At 40.1% G+C, this 21,528-nt stretch overlaps 1 protein-coding gene across 3 annotated transcripts in view; it reads left to right on the top strand.

Moving 5' to 3' along the window:
* The window catches only part of LRMDA (leucine rich melanocyte differentiation associated), a 1,270,435-nt gene that overhangs the window by 1,026,605 nt on the left and 222,302 nt on the right, over positions 1-21,528 (top strand). For all 3 annotated transcript variants that reach the window (XM_067710443.1, XM_067710441.1, XM_067710442.1), the window contains one exon: positions 544-628. In XM_067710443.1, coding sequence (XP_067566544.1) covers positions 544-628 — 85 coding nt within the window. The remainder of the gene's footprint in view (positions 1-543; positions 629-21,528) is intronic.

Raw genomic sequence — 21,528 nt, 5'->3', positions numbered from 1 at the left:
CCAGAACCCCAGTTGCAGGGTCTGCAATGGTTTGTATCCTTCTCTAGGGTCACTTCATGCTGCCAGGCCTTTTGTCTTCAGCTCCCCATTATCTCCATGCCACTGGGTCCAGTAAACCAGGCTTGTTTGTCCCATCCACCCTGGGGGCAAAGCTCAGTCTCTTCACTGGTTTCCATAGAAATCTCCGCACAGTGAACATTCGATCTGTGGGAAGTATTGGTAGGAGGCCTGTGGCAGAAATCGAAGTCTGCATCATTTCCTGCCTTCAACTTCTCCTTGCCTCCTCCTCCTTGAAGTTCAGCACAGTAAACAAACCATCCCCTTGTGTCAGAGCCCTTCCACCTGTACCAAGTCCCCTGGAAGCTTGGTAATCGACCCTACACTTAGCAGAATATTATCTCAACACAGACAACTCTTGCTTCCTAAGAAGAGTCTTGGTCCGTAATATTTTCTCCAAACCCAGATCCCGAGGAGACAAGTTGGGTAAATGAAGGTATTTAGTGTTTGGTGTGGCTTCATGTCGGTGTGGTTTTTTTCACGCAGTCCTCCGGCGACAGCGTTGCCGCCTCTCCGAAGAGCCGCTACACACCCCTGCCTTCTGCTTCCAGGGAACTCACCAGTCATCGAGGTAGGAACCCTGCTTTTTATTGCTCTCAGTGGCTGCAGGGAGGGACACCGGCCTGTGTGGAGCTCGGGGCTCATTACTGCTGTCTCGGCACTTTGGAAGGAACACAGTGCTTTTCAAGTCCTTGATGAGAAAACCATACCTGTCAAGCCTAGTGATTTTCACTCATATTCAACAGAATTTAGTGGCAGTCTATTGGGAAGGCAAATAAGTCTATGGTGGAATATAATTTTGTGATACTTTTTCTTTAAACAAAGAGATTATCGTACTTAAAAATTACTAAGGAGGTCATTTCCTCCAGGGAAAATGATGGAGAGAAATTAGGAAACTCACTAATATTTGTAAAAGTGTCACTGTTTGGGAGTATAATAGCTGAAATCTGTAATTTCGAAATGAATGAACTCTACGTTACAGCTAGAAGGAATTCCAGTTTGCCTAGTAACATTAAGGCGAATCAATATGCAGTTTTCCCTGAATTCTCTGATCCTTGAAACTTTAATTTGGCTCACCCAGTTCTTCCAAAGCCTTGAATTCCTATTGCCATCTCTAAAGTCTGCAAGGAATATAATTTAAGCATGCTTTATCCCTAACCTGGCTGCTCAGGCCAAGGACTATGTGACCAGCTTTGTTGGAATTAGTTAGGACAGGAAGAGGCCACGTGATGTAACTTGTTTACCCCATTTTATTCTGGTTATGACCACAGTCATGTTTCGTAATTGTGAATCTACCTTCCAAGGATAAGTAAGAACAGGCTAAGATTGAGGGCATTACATACTTTAAACATTGCTTCTCCAAGCAGGAAATTACCCTTGTACATGCAGGGGACACTGAATAAGGCCTCTTCCAGCTTTGTCATCCAAGCTGCACAGCAGGATGAGTGGGTCGGAGCCAAGTCTGTAGAGATTATCAGAAAGTAGAGCTGGCCCTCTAAGGAAGACATGGAGGTTTCAGGCAAATGGCACACTTATATTCTGCAGGAAACGGTCCACAGAGTAATGCAGGATTCCAGGTGTCTGTGACTTGGACCTGTGTTGTCTGTTTGATGTCTGGGCCCAGTGGAACTTTTCTACATTTAAATATGTGTTGGTTCAATTAGGGTTCAACTGTGATTCCGTTCAGTAAGTGTCAAACTTGTGAAAGTCAATTTTGCTCAAAGTCAGGTAGAATAAATAGCTTCCGGCATGTTATATTTTGAGGGGTGTGAACAGATCTCTTCTGCTGAATGTCCTTTTGAAGGTTGTGAGTATATCCCTTTAGAGACTGTTTTACTGGGTGGCGGGGGGTGGCGGGGATTCCTCTAGGCAAACAATAATACGCTCTCTAGAAGGAATAACAAATTAAGCCTAGCATCATATGCTCATAGATCGTCTCTTGCATTTGAATAAGGGTAGTTTTAACTGTGTAGCCCATTGACTACATGAGTAGCAACTGAAGTCTCGGAGCCCTCAAGCCTACTTGAGTTGATCTGGCCACGAAATTGAGATTTCACAGCAGGAGGACCCCATAGTGATAGTCATCAGTAATAGAGCAAAGGTCATCTGTCGTCATAACAGTAAAATAAAGAATCTGAACCTTGAAGAAATGGAATATAAAACAATAGTTTTGAAGATATTTTGGTTAATATTTGGAATATGGAAAAATACCTAACATGCTTAGAGTGAAAATAGGCCCCCTTGAATGATATCAGAGCCCAACATCAATAGGGAAAACATTACTTAAAGGGAGCCAAGAGCAGATGTCTTGAATTTCCTGAGTAATTAATACACATTTAATGCATTTGAGGCATTAGTTGCCTGATCTGTGCTAAGTACTTGGATGTTGAAAAGAGCAAGACAGCGTCATGAAACGACGGCCAGGTCTTTGGACTTACGTTCATGAGGAGACCAGTAAAGAGAGAACCAGAGAAGCTCATTAGGCTGAATTATTATTGGACTGATGTGCGTGGGGAAAATATGTGACTGATATATTTCACCTTGGCATGAATCATGCAGTGACAAATGAAGAAAGCCATAGTTTGCAACATCCAGAAAGAAACCACTTAATGCCATCTTGGTTTATTTTGTATTTAAGTGAAAGAAATTATTCTAAATTTCTGATTCCATAAATCACCAAACTTTTTGAGTGTCATTTGTTAATATTTTCATGGCAACAGCCTACAAACATTTATCCAGAGAGGTACTTCCACGTTGTGAAGGCAAATGACACCAATTCTTTCCCAGGTGAAATCCTCCATGATGTTTGAAAGTTGGTCTATAAAGTCCTAAGTGGAAATTCTATTTGTAAATAATTTTTGGTTCATTCGGTTCCCAATCTCTTTTCATTCCGCACCAACGACTACACAAACTGTGGGCAGTAGTTCATGTGCAAATTGCTATATTTCTATACTTGCCATCTTCCCTTTGTTTGTCCTTTTATGTAACTTCCAATGTCGAGTATGATAGGCCAGAGATTCATGTCCTAAGGACTGTAGATTCAAATGCAAAGGAAGTCTGGGCCCAGAATAATGATCAGCAGACAGGGGACTCTATTTTTCCATCCGTAACGTGTAGAGAATCTAAACCTCATGGGGACAGTAATGCCCAGTACTTTGTTCTTCCTGCATGAAATTTTTACTGATCTTACCTGTATTGAATTTTTCCCCTAGTTGAGGTACTTACAATATTTGTTTCTATCTCCTTTGTGCCATTGCTCATATTCTGCTTTGTATGACAGGGGTCAGGACTATGTATGTCTTGAACTCCTCATGAATGAAAGCTCCCTGAGGGGCAGTACAGATTCTAACTCTCCTTCCCTTTCACGTCATTAACTCCTACTCATTCGTCAGGTATCAGCTTCAGTACAACAGCTCCAAAGAAGATTCCTCTGATCTCACCCTATCCATTTGCTTTAGGTCAGTTTTCCCTTTTCAGGGACTGTCTTCCCAGATGGCAGCTCTTGGCGGTGGGGCGGAGGTGGGGGGGTTGATGTGGGGTAGGGGGTGGAGGTGCTGATGTCTGTTTACTCGCCACTATTTTCGCAGTGCCTGGCACAGGGCCTCCTACTTAATCAGCGATCAATAAATATTTGTTCAATAAATGATGAGTGATAGAAACCCAGGGGAAAGTCAGTGACTTAGGTACCTCTTGTTGGTATCTAAGTACCCCCGTTGCATGTAAATTGCGAGGTAACTAGATTGCATCTGAGGAAGGAAACCCATCTGCCTTTGGGGGTGATCACATACTGAAGGGAGCAGCCTGTCTTGTGGACGTCAGACCTCAACTCTGTTGCTTTCAGAAACCCACACACACCATCTTGGATTGGAGCTGTATCTATTGGTTCATTGCCAGAAGGCATTTAGCCGTATTGCACAACTTCCAAGTAGATAGTTATTCTAATGTCAGAGTTTCCAAACGCTGGTGTTTTGATGATGGAAAGGACTAGGATGAATTAAAGCAACTCATGGAATTATTTTACTGGAACAGAAGTTCTCAAAGAAGGGGATGGAAGTTCAGTAAGATGCAGGTTGTGGTAAAGATAGGGTTTTAGAATGGTCCGCTTAAAGTCTCTCTGAGAATTCTCCTCTAGGTCTGAGCATGTCTTCAGAATATGGGGAATATGGGGCTATGTCAGTGATTCCAACTGCTACCCAGTGATAGTCTGCATACATACTACCTCCTCAGTGGGTAGCCACATTATGAGGAATGTTGAAACGTTTATCACAGAAATGGATATACCCCTGCATGCCACTCTATCTGGTAGCTGTTAGAAGCAGAATTTGCATCTTTATAGACCATTGTGTCTTTTGGGAAAACATTTCTATTTAGAGCATAGACCATAAATAAACCCAATAAGGTGGAGAGGGTAAATGTTAGTTTTCCCATTTAACAGAGGAAGACACCCCCAACAATTGCTAGGGGAGCTGAATCACTCAGCAACAGAGGCAAGGAAAAAGCATCCAAGCTCTGTGTCCTAGATTCCCAGGCCACCCCAGACATTTGTCCTTTACACAGGACACATAAAGCAATCCGCTGCCTGGGGTGCTAAGGCTGTGGTAAAGTACAGCGTCCTTGCCAACTTCTGTCAAAAGAGTTGCCTGTTACTCCCCTCCCTCCACCCTTTTTAAAAAATTACAAATCTATACATTCAGGAGCAGAGATAGTTTGAAAAACCAAAGGGAAAAATGCTATGGTATCAACCTGAATTCAGACAGGGAAAATTGAATGCACACCATTCAAATTATGAAGGGCTTTAATGTAAGGAATGAGAGGCTTACACATACAGGAAAGGACTGACAGGGAAGGTGTCACCCAGAGTCTCACCTCTGTGACCGGTGATTCTCAAGAGCTGCTGAAGATTCTGTGCATCTCAGGAATACTTGGGAATCTCCTCCTGACTTTCTCGGTCTGCAGCACCAAGGCGGCGGTGATTCTCAAGAAGTTCTTCAAAGGTTAGGACTACCCACGCATTGCCCTGCCCCTCCTCTCTGGATTTCCACATCATACTCAGTGTCTCTCTTTGGCCCTCTCTAACCGAGAGCTATGCACACAGGGAATTTTGGGAAATGTAGTTTCTAGTTTCTCCTGTGAGCTGCAGAGAAAACCTCAGAAGGGGATAGTGGTGATGCCCAATTAAAACAGCCAAGGGCTTCCCTGGTGGCGCAGTGGTTGAGAGTCCGCCTGCTGATGCAGGGGACACGGGTTCGTGCCCCGGTCCGGGAAGATCCCACATGCCGCGGAGCGGCTGGGCCCGTGAGCCATGGCCGCGGAGCCTGCGCATCTGGAGCCTGTGCTCTGCAACGGGAGAGGCCACAACAGTGAGAGGCCCGCATACTGCAAAAAAACCCCAAAAAACAGCCAAGCCGGCACATCTACCGTAATCCTACCTTGCCAACCGCTATCACGTTGAGGGTCCCATTCCAATTGTTTGCACGCACATTTTGCAAAGTAATTGCAAACCCAGTGAACATCCCTGAATTATTACTTTTTTTCCCCTGATGCTTATACAGTCTTGAAGATGTGCCATAGTTAACTTGTCAGATTAAGCATTGGACTTTAAAAGTATGAAAGAAAGAAAGCAAGAAACGAAGGGGAATCTGTTACGAAAAGCTGCTTAGAGATGATAATACCCCACTTCTATCCATCGTTGGCAATCTTGCCATTATTTTTATTGACACAGTCGTTAGAAGCTCGTCCTCTTCTCCAACCAGGGGCTTGGTCTGTTTGTTTTGGAAATTGATTGCTGGGACCATCACAGAGTGATTTACATAGCAACTTATCATAATTAGTTATTGTTTGCAGTTTCCTTAATGTGAGTTGCATTTTATGCTTAGCAATTGATTTTTCTGTATTTCTCCATGAAGCAACTCAATGTGTGTCATCCAAAAAAGAAAAAAAAGGTGGAAGGAAAAACTGCTGGCGTTTTTTAGTTTTATTTTTTAAACAGTTTTAGCCTGAGATATCATAAAGTACCTTTTCTCAGAAGCCATAAATGCAGAGGGTTTTGCTTCAACTATTCAAATAAGCCAAAGTGAAATAAATCAGAGGAAAATTAAATGGATGTAGGTGAAGATGTGTCAATGTAGGCAGAGATGTTTGGGATGGGGAGATGTTGGCCAGAAAAACTGTACGCCAGCAAGCAGAATACTTCCGGGAGGGCACAAGATGGGGCTGCTTGATAACCAAACTTCATCACAATTTGTTTTAGGCTTATAGGATTTGGAAGCAATCTGTCTCTTTCAGACAACTTAAAAACCTTTTTCTATTTTTCATATTTGTACCATTTTGCTAATGTCAACCCACGGGGAATGTGAAAGCTTAAGTAGACTTGATCATTATAAACAAAATCCACGCAGAATAATAGCAAAGACTCAAGGAAAACAGGTGCATTTATCTGGGTTCTCTTACCAGTTCAGCATCAAGGAGTCTTTTTGCCTATTGCTTGTTGGTTCTCATTGACCATTTAAAGAGATGGAACAAGCAATCTGATGGTTATGGTGACTTTGCCTGGTAGGTCTCACCTAAGATCAGACCCATGACTCAGGCAGCCTGTTTGTTTGCTGCCTTCAGTCTTCCAGAATATTTTGATTAGTCTTTCAAGGGAGCTAACCATCACATGGTTTCTCATAAAATGTGACTGATTCATTGAAGGTTCATAGAAGTATGATGGATCCAACTCTCCTCTATGGAAAGTGTATTGAAAGCTGTGGAAAAAAGAAAGAAACAAGGAGGTGGGTAGGGAGAACAGGCGAGGGAGAAGGAGAGAAAAAGAGAGAGAGAAGAAAACAGAAAAAGAAAATCACATTGGCAATTGACAAGGAAGCCTTCTTTGCTGAGGCGGACACGGTTGGTCTGTGGGTCCTGCCAAGCAAGTACATGGCCTCGGCTGCCATCTCTCAGACTCCATGCTGTGGCTTTGCCCTGGCTGTGTGAGGAGAGAGTGTGTTGGTTCCCTGTGCAGAGCTATTATTAGCATTTTCTAATTATGTAAAATACTTTGATGACATTTTCAACAGAACCCCTCACTTTAGTTTTTTCTTCCCTTCATAATGCTTTCATGGGCTTAGAATCTTGGTGGAAGTCTCAGATGCTGAGAGATGCTAATGTTTCTTTTATTTAATCGAGGTGACTAGTGATTTGACAGTAGTGGTTGACAGGTTTATTTTATCTGTGTGGCAGCGGGAGTCTATTTTCAGTCTGTGCACTCTGTTCCTAAGTAAAAGGACTTTACTAAGTGCTGAATAAATTGTACCTTCCTTTGATTCTAGGCCTTGCTGAAATGGTTTAAAAACAGTAGTCTGGGTCATCAGATTCATTTCCCTGCTGCTTTGCAGGGTCAATAGCTTCACTCTGTGTGGAGCGGGGCTGGGTAGATTGGAATGGAGGGTGGTGTAGATTAAAACTTCCGCATATATATAGATAGATGTGCAAGTGTGCGCTCGCTGTCTGGGAAGCTGGCAGTGATGGAAGAGCAAGCCAAGTGGAATCTGAAGATGGATGAATCTGTTAGACTATTACCAGGACTGGCATGGACTTTAGCCAGGAACTTGAAGCAGCCTCCTTTAAGTGTGTGAAATCCATAGGGGTCCATTTCGTATCCTTTTTCTCCAAGGATGATTTTTCATTTGCAGTCTCTTCAATTGCTTTATTTCTAGTCTTTGGGCAGATCTGTGTGCACTCATAGGCACAGAGGGGCTGTGGAGTTGGTTCTTCCATTCCAGAGCAAAGCAAGGAGGGCAGAACGGAATCTGGCTGCACACCCCCAACAGCAATCAACCTTCCTTCTGTAGGATGAGAGATCGAAGGATAACCCTTGCCCCAACAGACAGACCAAATACAAAATAGTGATAAAAATATGTCCCTCTGTTTAAAAAAATAATGGAGGGTCCGGAATTGACAGGGTTGAAGATTCTAAATGTCCTGAAGTTTTAGAGACTTGAGCTGTTTCTTCTCCTTCCGTTGCAAGGGAAGAGCTGGGACATGGTCAAATATGTCTCCTGAGATGACAAGTATTGCCCTGAGCACTGTCATTCAAGGAGTCCTTCAGTATGTCTTTATCTTGTATCCACTGTGAACAAAGTATATGTTAGGGTTTGTGGAGAGCTCAGAAACAGAGAGCATGGAATCTGTCTTATAGTTTGATTGTGGAGATACCAAAAATGAAGCAATGCCAACCAAACAGATATTATATATTATATAATTAAGAGTTGCCTCACTTGGTAAAAGCCATGTAAATGCTAAAACTGCTTAGAAAAGAAGAGAATCAGTAAAGGCTAGAATAGTCAGGCATGGCTGTTTGGAGGGTATTGGCATTGAGCTTTGAAGGACAAGTAGGGCATGAGTTGGTGGATGGCAAAAGAAGGGCGCTCCAGAAAAAGGAAATGGGTAAAGAAAAGGTAAGAATAGTTAGAACTGACTGGAGGAAGGGGCCCAGTTTTGAAAAATTCAGAAATAAGTTTACTTGTAGAACAGATTTGTATTATGGCAGGCCTTGAACAGGCAGAAGCATCTAGATTGGATTTAAAGCTGTGCTATATGCTTATTAATCTGAAAGCAGTATGCAAGGGGATTGGAAAGAGAAGAGCCAGGACTTGAGGAGGCCACGTGGGATGGCCTTGAAGGGAGTGTGGTCCAGTTTTGGAAGCTTTGGATTTCTTGACACCAAGCTATGTGACTGCAGACTCTACTGCCTCCAAACAGCAGGTTTCAAGCAAAGGTAATTGAGGCAACAATTTGGTAACAGATGGGGAGGACAGCTGGGGCCAGGACACTGCCAGTGGAGCAGGGGTGGGGGCGATTGTAAAGGGAACCTTACAGCCATGGTGGAGTTGTGGTTTGAGGTTGCTGATGGTTTGGTCTCAGGGTATCCCTGGCTCGGGTATCAGAGAAAATGGACAATCGATGCTTTTCCTCCCCATGTGATTCAGAGTCTTTCTGACGTTGGCTTTTGAAACCAAAATTTAGAGCCCAGCATCAATTAAGATAATGGTGAAGTAATCTAGCATTTGATGCTGAAGGATGGAGTAGCTGGCGAATAGGGGAAGAAATATGAGAACGATTCTGTAACAAATGCAATTGGCTGACTTAATGACTGATTGTAGTTAGAGGTAGAGGGTACCAGAGAACAGACAGCTGCGAGGAAGCTGGCCTGGTTCATGGGAAGCTGTAGTCTCTGCCTGTACCCCTTCTCACATTCCTCCTTGCAGGATTCTCCACTGCCACTCAGGCATGAGCTATAATCTGGCCTGTTAAATGGAAGACTGCTGGAATTAATGTAGTGGAGCTCGTGGCAACAGGAACAAACATATAAGAAGCAGGCAGGGAAGCCACAAAAATGTGTTCTCATTCGAGCCTTTGGCTCAAGATGAGCTACATTCTTTTAAAAACGAATAAGGGCTCAGGGTGTTTTATTCCTGAATCTTGGGTTTCTGGAAGGAGAGCTCTTTGAAAGCCAATGCTTTTGGTCTAGATTGTTCTGCTGGGAGCTCTGCCCAGCCTTAACTTCCTAGGCCCAGGTCTTCCCGCTCATTTGTTTCCCCTTCTCTTAGAGAAAACTTTACCCCTGCCCCAGGTTTTTCCTCATGTAGAGCTTTTACAACCTTTTTGGAACAAATAAACAAACATCTGGAATCGTGTGGTCCATTTAATTAAAAAGTTTGCGTTTGGCCAGAAATGGTAAAATCATGAAAAATGGCCTGTCGGTGAGCTCAAGAAGGCCAAACGATGACGTCGTTGGCTGCAAGTGGATTGAAACTGAGTGAGTGAACACCTGCTCGGTTCAGCCTTCTGTCCTCCTGTTCCCCCTTCCAGCCATTAATATTTACTGCTCTGGTTCTTCATCCGTCCTAATGCAATTCTTGGTTGAGGCTGGTCGGGGGACGGGGCTGTTACTTTTCCAATAACTTGGGGTTTGTCGGGATGTGTGTACTTTATGAAGGGTGTGGAATTGGGCTTTTTGACTTCTCAGTTCCCTTAATCAGAATTCCATATGCTTCAGGTCATTGCAGGGGCCTCTTTCTGTTTCTTCAATCAGTCAGCCGACCGTGGTTTTTTTTCAGACGCACTCTGGACTGGGAGGTTGTGGGAAATGCAAGGGAAGCTGTGGGCTCTGCCTTCAAGAAACCTATAGTCTAATTGGAGAAAGAAGGCCCTACACACACAGAAAGCAGAGGTCAGGCTAGATGCAAGAGTGCAGGAAAGGGAGAACGGAAGCATGGGGTTAGTGAGAACAGAAGTATGCGCAGGTGGCTTCCTATGAAGGTTAGTGAGAACGGAAGTATGGGGAGGTGGCCTCAGATGAAGATGAGAACTGAGTTGAAAGCAAATAGATGAAAGGAGAAAGCTGGGTTTATCTTATCTCACAGGAGCAGCCACTGCTAAGTTCTTTTTACTCAGGTGTAAAGAAAGGGCTTTACTCCCTCCATTCTCTGCTTCCAGATATCTAAGACCCCTTTCTCCAAGTCACCTCATAGAAACCTACAGACTGAGAGAAAAACATGTGCTTAATACAGAAACACAGTTTCACAATAAATCTTCCATCCCCTGCCTCTCCACTTATACAGTTCCGCCCAGTTGTTGCTCCTGTGTACTTTGAATATAAAAATTCTAAAGCCACCACTGGAGTGAAACCATTTATATAGGTGACAAACTTGGAGGAATCTTCCCTGGGCCGTTTCAGAGTGTGAAAGAGAACTTGGGGAGGGACCAAGTGGAGTTCTTGCTTAATTTCTGGCCATAATCTAGGTGAGGTACACGTGCGAAGGAACGTTATCGCAGGGGTTAGCCAGGATGATTCTGTTTTTCTGACGAGCTCCCTCAGCAGGGCCTGCCTGTGGTGAAGTAAAATATAAGTTCCATTTGCATATTAAGAGAAGAATGTTGAGAGTATTTGGCTTTGCAGAGTGTAGTGCTCTGATATGTCTTCCACTTGAGAATTTAATCCCAGGATAAAGTCATTCTGAAAAAAAAGATGAGAAGTCTTTCTGTTGTTGTTGTACAGAATACGAAGGAAGTATCTAGGGAGCTGGAAATACAGTGGGTGCCATTTAGGTTGGATCTAAGGAAAGGATGAGTATTGTTGAACTCAGGTGTGGATTGGCAAGGGTGATTGGGAAACCACCATTCCCCAAGGCCTTTTACTGCTCATCTGTCTTTGAGAGTTGAATAGTGTAGCCTGGAGGAAGTGAAATGAAATTTATACAACTTTCAAATCCAATCAGGATTTGAAACACAGATCCAGGGTTCTCTTTGTCAATGCTAGTTCAGCTTTTTTTTTTTTTTTTTTTAATTAAATGAAACCAGGGTTTCACCTTGACCCCTCCGGACTTTTGCAAGCACAGACAGATACAAGACCATGTTGGAAAAACACTCCACTGTTGTCAGAGGAGTTCTTAGTCCTGGACTCTTTATTATTCTTGTGCATCTGTTTCTTTAAATACTCTCTGCAGAAGCATTAGCATGAAAATAAAGAGTATAGCAACTTGGAATTTTCCATTTGTAGCTTCCTTAGTCTGTGGGGTCAAAGTTCTATCCTCAGGGATGCTAATGCAAACTTTGTGTGCTGTTCCAGGGCAAATGTTTCTCAGCTAAAAGCCAAGAGGGGGTGGGGAGCCAGGAAAATAATGCAATGCTAATTCCCAAACACAGACTGCCTGGAGATTCCAATTTAAATTGCTGCTCCCTTACCCCTCTTCCCACCCTCCCCCAAAGAAAAAAAATATCCTGTGTTGGAAGGACAGACATCTGTGTAAGAGCAATAAAACAGTCTTCCCTCTTGTGGATTAGCTCTTCATTCCTTTATTTATCTTGCTATACCTCATCAGTTTCTCCAAAATCAAGGAGAGTCAAAAAGGATAAGATGCAGTCCCTTTCTTTGTTTTTGATTAAAGAAACCCATAGAGCCATTCTCCCACACAATTTATTTTTTTCCTCAAGAGAGAGCTTTCCTCTTATGTCTAATTTCTCCCTTTCTTCATCTGCTTCCCTGGAATCTTTCTAGACCTTGCTTCATACAGTGTACAAATCAAAGACGTAAAGTCCCCTGGAGAACAGGTTAGTCAGGGCAGTGAGTGCTGGCATATCTGGGAGATTGTAAAGCATAAGAAGAATTAAAACAGCATAAGGAACATGTTCTACAGCCTCCTTTTCTTCTTCTGAATCCCTAGAAATTTGTTAATTAATTAAACAGATATCTAAGGAATATATACTTTATTCCAAGCACTGTTCTAAACATTAGGGATAGAGGGATGAATAAAACGGACAAAAATCTCTGCCTTCAGAGAGTTTACATTCTGGTAAGACAAAGGATTTGATAATTCAGATTAAAAAAAAGAAAAGCCCCATAGAATATGTTAGAGAGAAGTATATGATGAAAAACAGGCAAAGGAGATGAGGGGTTGTATAGTGGTAATTTGAGGCTTGATAGCCAGAGAAGCCATCACTGAGAAAGTGGCATTGAAGTAACAACTTTAAGGAGGTGAGAGATGGGAACTTGATAATATCTGAGAGAAAAGTCATCCAGGCAAAGGAAAGAACAAGTGCAAGGCCTTGAGATAGGAGCATGCCTGGCATACGTGAAAAAGAGCTAGGAGGCCAGTGTGGCATCTTGTAGGCCATTTACTATTACTGAGGCAGGAGGCTGTCTTAAGGTGTTAGCAAAGATGATGGAAGTGATATTACACTACTCTACACTACTCCCTACAGGGGAATTTTAAAAAAACCTAACCAATAACTAACTGAAAAACAAGATGGGATATTGTTGTTGATCAGGAACTATGTAGACTTTGTGCAAGATGGTTAAGGTAGTATGGAAGAGACCTTCTTTAAAATGTAGGCCCAGCTTCAGGTGTTTGTTAAGCACAGGGAGCTGCTGGGGACCTCACAGCAGCCGACAAGGGAGGCCTTCTCCATGGGTAGTCACGTGGGTCAACCCGTCCGTATGCCTGTCCCCATCCTTACTTCAGGCATCACTCAACAGAGCTATCTTTAAGCCAGAGTAGTAAGTATGAGTGACTGGAAGAGTGAAGTAAGATGGAAAGAGTTGGTAGAAATGTAATAGTCATAATAGATGGGAATGGGCCAAATCAAAAGGCAGAGTACTCCCAGACTTGGTAAAAAAAAAAAAAAAAAAAAAAGGAAACGTAAAATAAAATGCTTTTTATTTTTTTTTTTAACTTTTTGAAAGATTTATTTATTATTTATTTATTTAATTTATTTTTGGCTGCGTTGGGTCCTGGTTGCGGCACGTGGGATCTTCGTTGAGGCATGCGGGATCTTTCATTGCGGTGCGCGGGCTCTTCCTTGCGGTGCACGGGCTTCTCTCTAGTGTGGCGCGCAGGCTCCAGAGCGCGTGGGCTCTGTAGTTTGCGGCACGCGGGCTCTAGTTGAGGCGCGGCGCGCAAGCTCAGTAGTTGCGGCACACGAGCTTAGTTGCCCACGGCACGTGGGATCTTAGTTCCCTGACCGGGGATCAAACCTGCATCCCCTGCATTGTAAGGTGGATTCTTTACCACTGGACCACCAGGGAGGTCTCAATAAAATGCTTTTTAAAGAGATATTTACAATAAAATGACATAGGAAGCTTGAAAAATACAGGGATTACGGGGGCGGGCGGAAGAAAAAAGCAACTTGATACATGCTAAAAACCCAGGAATAGCAATGCTAATATCACACAAAAAAAAGGCTCAAGATGATTACTGAAATGATGAGGAGGAATATTTTTTATAATTAAGAAGATATAATGGGAAGCTATAACAATCATGAATCTCAATGCATATAACAACAAAGCTTTGAAATACATGAGGCAACAACTCCTAGAAATACTATAGGTAAAACTGACAGCCACAGTCACACGTGACATCTTAAGCGTATCTCCCATAGAAAATGACAAGTAAGTGACCAGAGATTTCACAATATGTATATTTTGTTAAACAACAAACAAAATGGACATGCTTTTTTTAAAAAAAGAAATATATGGAATAGTCACAAAAGCTATCCAGAAATTGAGTCATAAATGAAACTGTAGGGCAATGTCTTTTACAAATGTGAGTAGAATAATCTTCAGTGAGAAATTAACAATAAAATTAACAATAAAACAATGAAATGTAGTAAAAAAAAGTACTTGCCTAGTGACCAAGCAGGATTTATCTTAAAATTGAAAGGATAGTTTACTATTAGAATTTATCAGTAAACTTGTCATATTGGAATATTAAAAGGAAAAATATGTAAGATAATGGTAATAGATACAAAAGAAAGGAAAGAAGAAAAAGGAAGGGAGAGAGGGCGGGAGGAAAGGGAGAGAGAGAGAAAGAGAAAAAGAAGGAAGAAAAGGAAGGAAGGGAGGGAGAAAGAAAGAAAGCAATGAATTTAATAACCTTTTTTGCTCACATCTCTTAGCAAACAAGGAATAGGTGGGAACTTCCCTAACTTGATAAAGATTATCTGTCCAAAACCTACGACAATCTGCAGAGAGAAGAATAAAGAATTAAAAATGTTCTCATTAAAGTCCCTGAACAGGCAAGTAAGGAATATTCTATATCCCCTTGGAGATGCTAGCCAAAGCAATAAGATGTACTACAACAACAACAAAAGCAAAAAAGAGAGCAATAAAAGTAGCAGTAAATACAGCATTATTTGCAGTCAATATGATTTACATCATTTTTCTGTAACAGACCAGATGTTAAATATTTTAGGATTTGCAAGGCAGAAGATATTTGTCACAACTACTTAGCTCTGCCTTTACAGAATATAACATGACAGAACTAAGGCCCATCATATTGGTAATAGGAAAAAATGTAAATGTGCTTAATTCACCTATTTAAAATACTTTCAGACTGGATCATAAGGCAAAACCCAATTCTCTGTGTTATATAGAGAAACAAACAAATTGAGTCAGAAAAGCTGAAATAAAAGGCTGGAGCAAAAAGAAAGCAGGGGTTACAGTCTAAATATCACAAGGTAGAATTCAAGAAGAAGAGCCTTACATAAGACAGAGAAGTCATTTAGTGGAACAAGACAGTAGTCTATTATGTTCACTGACTCTGTGGGTCAAGAATTCCAAGAGAGGACAGTGAGAATGACTTATCTCTGCTCTGTGATATCTGGCGCCTCCAGAGAATGACTTATCTCTGCTCTGTGATATCTGGGAGCTAGAATCATCTGAAATCTCATGTACTCACTTGCTCAATGGTTGATGATGGCTGTTGGCTGGGAGCCTGAGTTCTCCTTGTGGTCTTCCCTTGTAGCCTAGTTAGGCCTAGAAACACGTTAGTGTAGTGGCTGAGTTACAAGGGCAAAAGAAATTCATGAGAGAGTAAGAGTCAGGCAAAAGCCATATCATCCTTTTATGATCTATGTCTTAAAAGTCGTGTAGCATTACTTTAGCTACATTCTGTTCATCAGGATAGTCACAAAAACCCTGCTCAAGTTTAAGGGAAGAAAAAATAGATTCTGCCTCTTGATGGGGAGTGGCAAAGTTCTAGAAGAGCTTGTGAGACCCAAAATATTGCTCTGACCATTTTTGTCAAGTGCAGTCTTCCACAGTAATGTATTTGTTCATAAACAAAATTTCAGTGAATTCCAGGGAGTAGAGGTAGTACAAAAAACTCTGGTCACAATGTAATAAAACTATAAATTAATAACAAAATCAGATTGCAAAAAGCCAGATATGATGGTGAAACCATTATCTATCAGAAGCTATGAGATAGATCTAAGGCCATTCTCAGTAGAAAACAGCTTTAAGTACAGGTATTAGTTTTTGAAAAAAGGGAAAAATTGTAAAAGGTAAAGTAAGCATCTGACTCAAACACTCAGCTAAATAAAGTTAAAGAAAGTGAAGGAATGGATTAGTAAAGCTAATGAACAGTAATAAATACAGTAATAATACTGTAATAAAACAAGCTGTATAATGAATAAAACAAAAGATAAGTTTTAGAAAAACTAAATCACTAACATAATCAAGGAAAATTTTAAAGAATGAAAATATACATTTGCTTATACGTAGGTAAAAAATTAAAAGCCACAGAAAGAAGAGAAAATTAAAAGAATCATAAGAACTAACTTTGTTCAATTCTGTGCAAATATATGAAAATCTAGATCAAGTGGATAATTTTCTAGAGAAATATAATTCCTCAAAACTGACTCCAGAAGAGGTAGAAAATTGAAACAGATTGATTTCCATAGGAAAAATTAAATTTTTAAGGACCTATCACCACGCCCACAAAAGCACTAAGTCTAGGTACTTTTATGAGGAAATTTTATCAAACATTACAAGAGAAGATATTCAGTAGTACTCTGTTAAGTATTTAACAACTGGTTCTCTGTGAACACACACACACAACACATGCAAAACAAACACCTCTCCCCCCACCATGTGTGGTGTTTGCCAGTTTCTGTGGCATGAATATTTCCACCATGACTGATTTCAAGCTACATATGTGATGTCACTTCATGTGGACTTGGGAAGAGATGTACACAGTCTGTTCTTGTGAGTCATTGCAAGCCGACTCCTGTACACCACAGTGACGATTCCAAATCTATTTAAACTGCTCCAGAGCACAGATAAATAAGTACTTCCAAATTCTTTTTATAAAGAACATAAAACCTTTATAGAAAAATCAATAAGAATTACAGAGAAAATAGCTACTTTTCATCTGGATTTTGAGTATAGGTGCAAAAAATCCTAAATAAAATAATTATGAAAAACATCCTGCAGCATAAACAGAAGAGTAAAATATTATGACCAATTAAGATGTATTCTAAGTATGCAATGAAGTCTCAATATTAGGATATCCATTTATTTAATCTTTTTAATAGAGCTAAAGAAGAAAGCCATAATTCTATAAGAGCTGAAAGGGCTTTGGCCAAATTCAATAACCATTCTTGATTAAAAGTATACAAAAATAGATGTATACTTCCTAAGCATGATAAATCGCATCCATCTCAGCCCAAAAGCCAACATCAAACTTAGTGCGCAAACATTAAGAGGTATTCTTATTAAAGTAAGGACAACATAAGATATCTGTAACCACCACTATTATGTAATATTTTACTGGGAATGGTAGCCAATGCAATAGACAGGAGAAGGAAACTATAGGCATGAGAATGGAAAGCATATGGCAAAACTGTCATGTTTACAGATGATTTTATTTGCTTTGACAATTGGAAACTCAAGAGAACCAACTGAAGGACTAACAAGAGAATTCAGTAATAAAGTAAGGTATAAGACTAATATACAGAAACACTAGCCTTTTTTTTTTTTACATCCACTCTTCCCACCCCACAACTCCTTCCCTCTCAGCTCCTCCCTCTCCAGCTCCTTCTCCGGGACCCACAGCTGCCTTTTAACATCAAAATGGAAACCAATTAAAAGTACTTTTAAGATTCCAATTACAAAAGCAACATAAAAGACAATAAATTGAGAATATTATAATGTACATGAACAGAAGTGTAATATCTTCATAAAAAAACTTAAAAACGCTCTAGAAGGACATACCAAAAGTCTTGAAGATATGAAGACACATACCATATCCTTTTATAAGAAACCTCAAGGCCATAAATATGTCAGTGACCTCTTTGTTAAAATATAAATTCATTATGAAGCTTCATAACAACCAAAGATTTTTTTCTTTTTAAACTAGAAAAAAATGAATCTAAAATTAAGATTGGAAAATAAGCGAAAGTAATATCAGGGATCATTTAGAAAAATAATTGTAGTAAGAGGAAGTTAGATATCATATTACAAAACCTCAATAATTAAATCAACGTGGTCCTGGTATGCAAATCACCAAACAGACTAATAATCAGAAGTCTAGAACTACTCAATTATATGTGGGGATTCAGGATATGATAAAGTTGTATCTTAAACTACTGGAGAAAGATAGACTATTCCATATATGTTCTTGGGGCAAATGAGTAGGTATTCTGAAAAAAAAAAGTTTGGATCCATAACCCATACCTTACACCAGGATAGATTACAGATGAATTAAATTTTTAAATGGAAAAGAAAAAGAAACCATGAAAGTCCTAAAAGAAAATAGTGAACTCAGAATTCAGAAGCCCTAATTTAAAAAACAGAAATTGAAAAATGTAATCTTATTAAAAATACTCTTGACTTTATTTTTTTTAATCTATTACACATTTTTTAAAAAAGACTTTTGACTTAAGCAAAGTCAAAAGACAATGAACTTTGAAAATGTTTGGAAATCATATCACAATGATAGATTATATATATTTCTAATATATGAAGAGTTTCTGAAAATTTGTTTTCAAGTGATCAACAACCCAGTTTAAAAATAGGTTTTTCTTAGAGGAAAACATAGGCAGAACATTTTATGACATAAATCACAGCAATATCCTTTTTGACCCACCTCCTAGAGAAATGGAAATGAAAACAAAAATAAACAAATGGGACCTAATGAAATTTAAAAGCTTTTGCACAGCAAAGGAAACCATAAACAAGACCAAAAGACAACCCTCAGAATGGGAGAAAATATTTGCAAATGAAGCAACTGAAAAAGAATTAATCTCCAAAATTTACAAGCGGCCCATGCAGCTCAATAACAAAAAAAACAAACAATCCAATCCAAAAATGGGCAGAAGACCTAAATAGACATTTCTCCAAAGAAGGTATACAGATAGCCAACAAACACATGAAAGAATGCTCAACATCATTAATCATTAGAGAAATGCAAATCAAAACTACAATGAGATATCATCTCACAGTGGTCAGAATGGCCATCATCAAAAAATCTAGAAACAATAAATGCTGGAGAGGGTGTGGAGAAAAGGGAACACTCTTGCACTGTTGGTGGGAATGTAAATTGGTACAGCCACTATGGAGAACAGTATGGAGGTTCCTTAAAAAACTAAAAATAGAATTACCATACGACCCAGCAATCCCACTACTGGGCATATACCCTGAGAAAACCATAATTTAAAAAGTACCAAAATGTTCATTGCAGCTCTATTTACAATAGCCAGGACATGGAAGCAACCTAAGCGTCCATCAACAGATTAATGGATAAAGAAGATGTGGCACATATATACCATGGAAGTTTACTCAGCCATAAAAAGAAACGAAATTGAGCTATTTGTAGTGAGGTGGATGGACCTAGAGTCTGTCATACAGAGTGAAGTAAGTCAGAAAGAGAAAAACAAATACCGTATGCTAACACATATATATGGAATATAAGAAAAAAAAAAAAAAAGGTCATGAAGAACCTAGGGGTAAGACGGGAATAAAGACACAGACCTACTAGAGAATGGACTTGAGGATATGGGGAGGGGGAAGGGTAAGCTGTGACAAAGTGAGAGAGTGGCATGGACATATATACACTACCAAACGTAAAATAGATAGCTAGTGGGAAGCAGTCGCATAGCACAGGGAGATGAGCTCGTGGTTTGTGACCACCTAGAGGGGTGAGATAGGGAGGGTGGAAGGGAGGGAGACGCAAGAGGGAAGAGATATGGGAACATATGTATATGTATAACCGATTCACTTTGTTATAAAGCAGAAACTAACACATCATTGTAAAGCAATTATGCTCCAATAAAGATGTTAAAAAAAAAATAGGTCAGTAATGGCATGCCCAGAAATACTTGCATACGATTAAGTGAAATACATGCAGTTGTATTTATTGTAGAGTAGATGTGCTAGCTAAACATTGAAAATAGCCAACTCTCTATCGACTGAGAAATGGTTAAATAAATTATGGTATGTCCAATATGGACTATTATGTAGCTCTGTCAAAAGAATTAGGAAGCTCCTTGCAAAATTATATGCAAGTCTGTGCAGTTATTTATCATTAAGAGCATAAAGTGAGGTGCTCAGCAATATGCAAAGCATAGTACTATTCATGCATCAAAGGTGGAACAATAAGAATCTATGTTTGTAAAAAGACCGAAAGACAGATGATAGTAGTGACCCCCTATGGACGGGGAGGAATGATGAGGAACGTGGGAAGACCGGGTGGGAGACAGACTGTTCACTAGGCACATATATTTCCTTTAAAAATTTTAACTATATTCAAAAAATAAATTGAATTTAAAGACTAAAATAGAATCTGTAGAGCCTCTAACCTAACAGTTACACATGTCTTAGGGGAAGTATGCAGAATGATGTTCATTGCAGTGGTTTTCTGGTAGTAAAAAAATACCAAGAGAAATTATATTCCCATCAGAAATGGAATGGTAGAAGTATGGTAAATATGATACTGAATACTGTGAGGAGTGGGTTTTTTTTTTTTTTTGCGGTAAGCGGGCCTCTCACCGTTGTGGCCTCTCCCGTTGCGGAGCACAGGCTCCGGACGCGCAGGTTCAATGGCCATGACTCACGGGCCCAGCTGCTCCGCAGCATGTGGGATCTTCCCGGACCGGGGCACGAACCCGTGTCCCCTGCATCGGCAGGCGGACTCTCAACCACTGCGCCACCAGGGAAGCCCATGTGAGGAGTGTTTTTAAAAATTAAGTAAATAAGATACTAAAACAGAACGCTCTCCAAGATATATTTTTGAGCAAAAATCAATGTGCGTACAAAACATTTGTACACTATGATGGAATTTATGTATTTAAAAGCACAAAATCACACACACATACACTCACACACATACACGTGTGTAAATGCATAGAAGCAGTTTTGGAAGGATGGACAGAAAACCCCTGACAGTAGTTACTTCTACAATTTGGGGGAAATCCAAATCGCAGTGGCAGAAGAGTAGAAGATCAGAAAGACTAGCTTTTTCAGTATCTGAGTTTTTATAAAAATGTGCTAATATTTTACTCATGTAAAATAATGAAATAAATAATAATAAAATAAATATAATAATAATAAAAACAGTAGTAATAATAAAATTCCAAAGAGGGTAGAAATTTTGGGTAATCTGTAAGCATTTTGGAGACTGAAACTTTATTTCCCCAAGGCCAGTGATAAAGAAATAGTTTCTTTGACAATGTCCCTTTTCTTCAAATGTAAATAATCTAGTGTTGAGAATCCATACTAAACTATCTGTACTCTGTCACTGTTGGGGAATGGGCTATTCATATGAATTAAATTTTCAGGTAAATAAAGAGATGTAGAGAAAAAAGTAAAGAGGTCCAGGCATCTTGCGTGGCTTACTGATTTACTGAGAATAGGAAGGGCGATGTCTGCATTAAAAGAGCTTCTCTTTATTGAGTGATTTCTTTAGAGCCTGGCACTGTGCTGGTATTTTACATGTGTTTGTGGTCTCATTTAATCATGGGAATATCTCCTAAAGCTGGATATTATCTCCATTTTATATATGAGGAAATTGAAGCTTAGAGAGATATTGTGTAGTTTACCCAAGGTCCCAGTGCAAATAAGTGTCCTTCATGAGATTGAAAACCAGGTCTGACCCTGAAGCCTGTGTTCTTTCTTCTGTTCCATACTGCCCCCCCCCAATAAAATACACTTAA

This window comes from Pseudorca crassidens, chromosome 16 (assembly GCF_039906515.1).
Source record: "Pseudorca crassidens isolate mPseCra1 chromosome 16, mPseCra1.hap1, whole genome shotgun sequence".
Lineage (NCBI taxonomy): Eukaryota > Metazoa > Chordata > Mammalia > Artiodactyla > Delphinidae > Pseudorca > Pseudorca crassidens.
The sequence above is the reverse complement of the archived record's forward strand: the minus strand, read 5'-3'. Positions and strand labels throughout refer to the sequence as shown.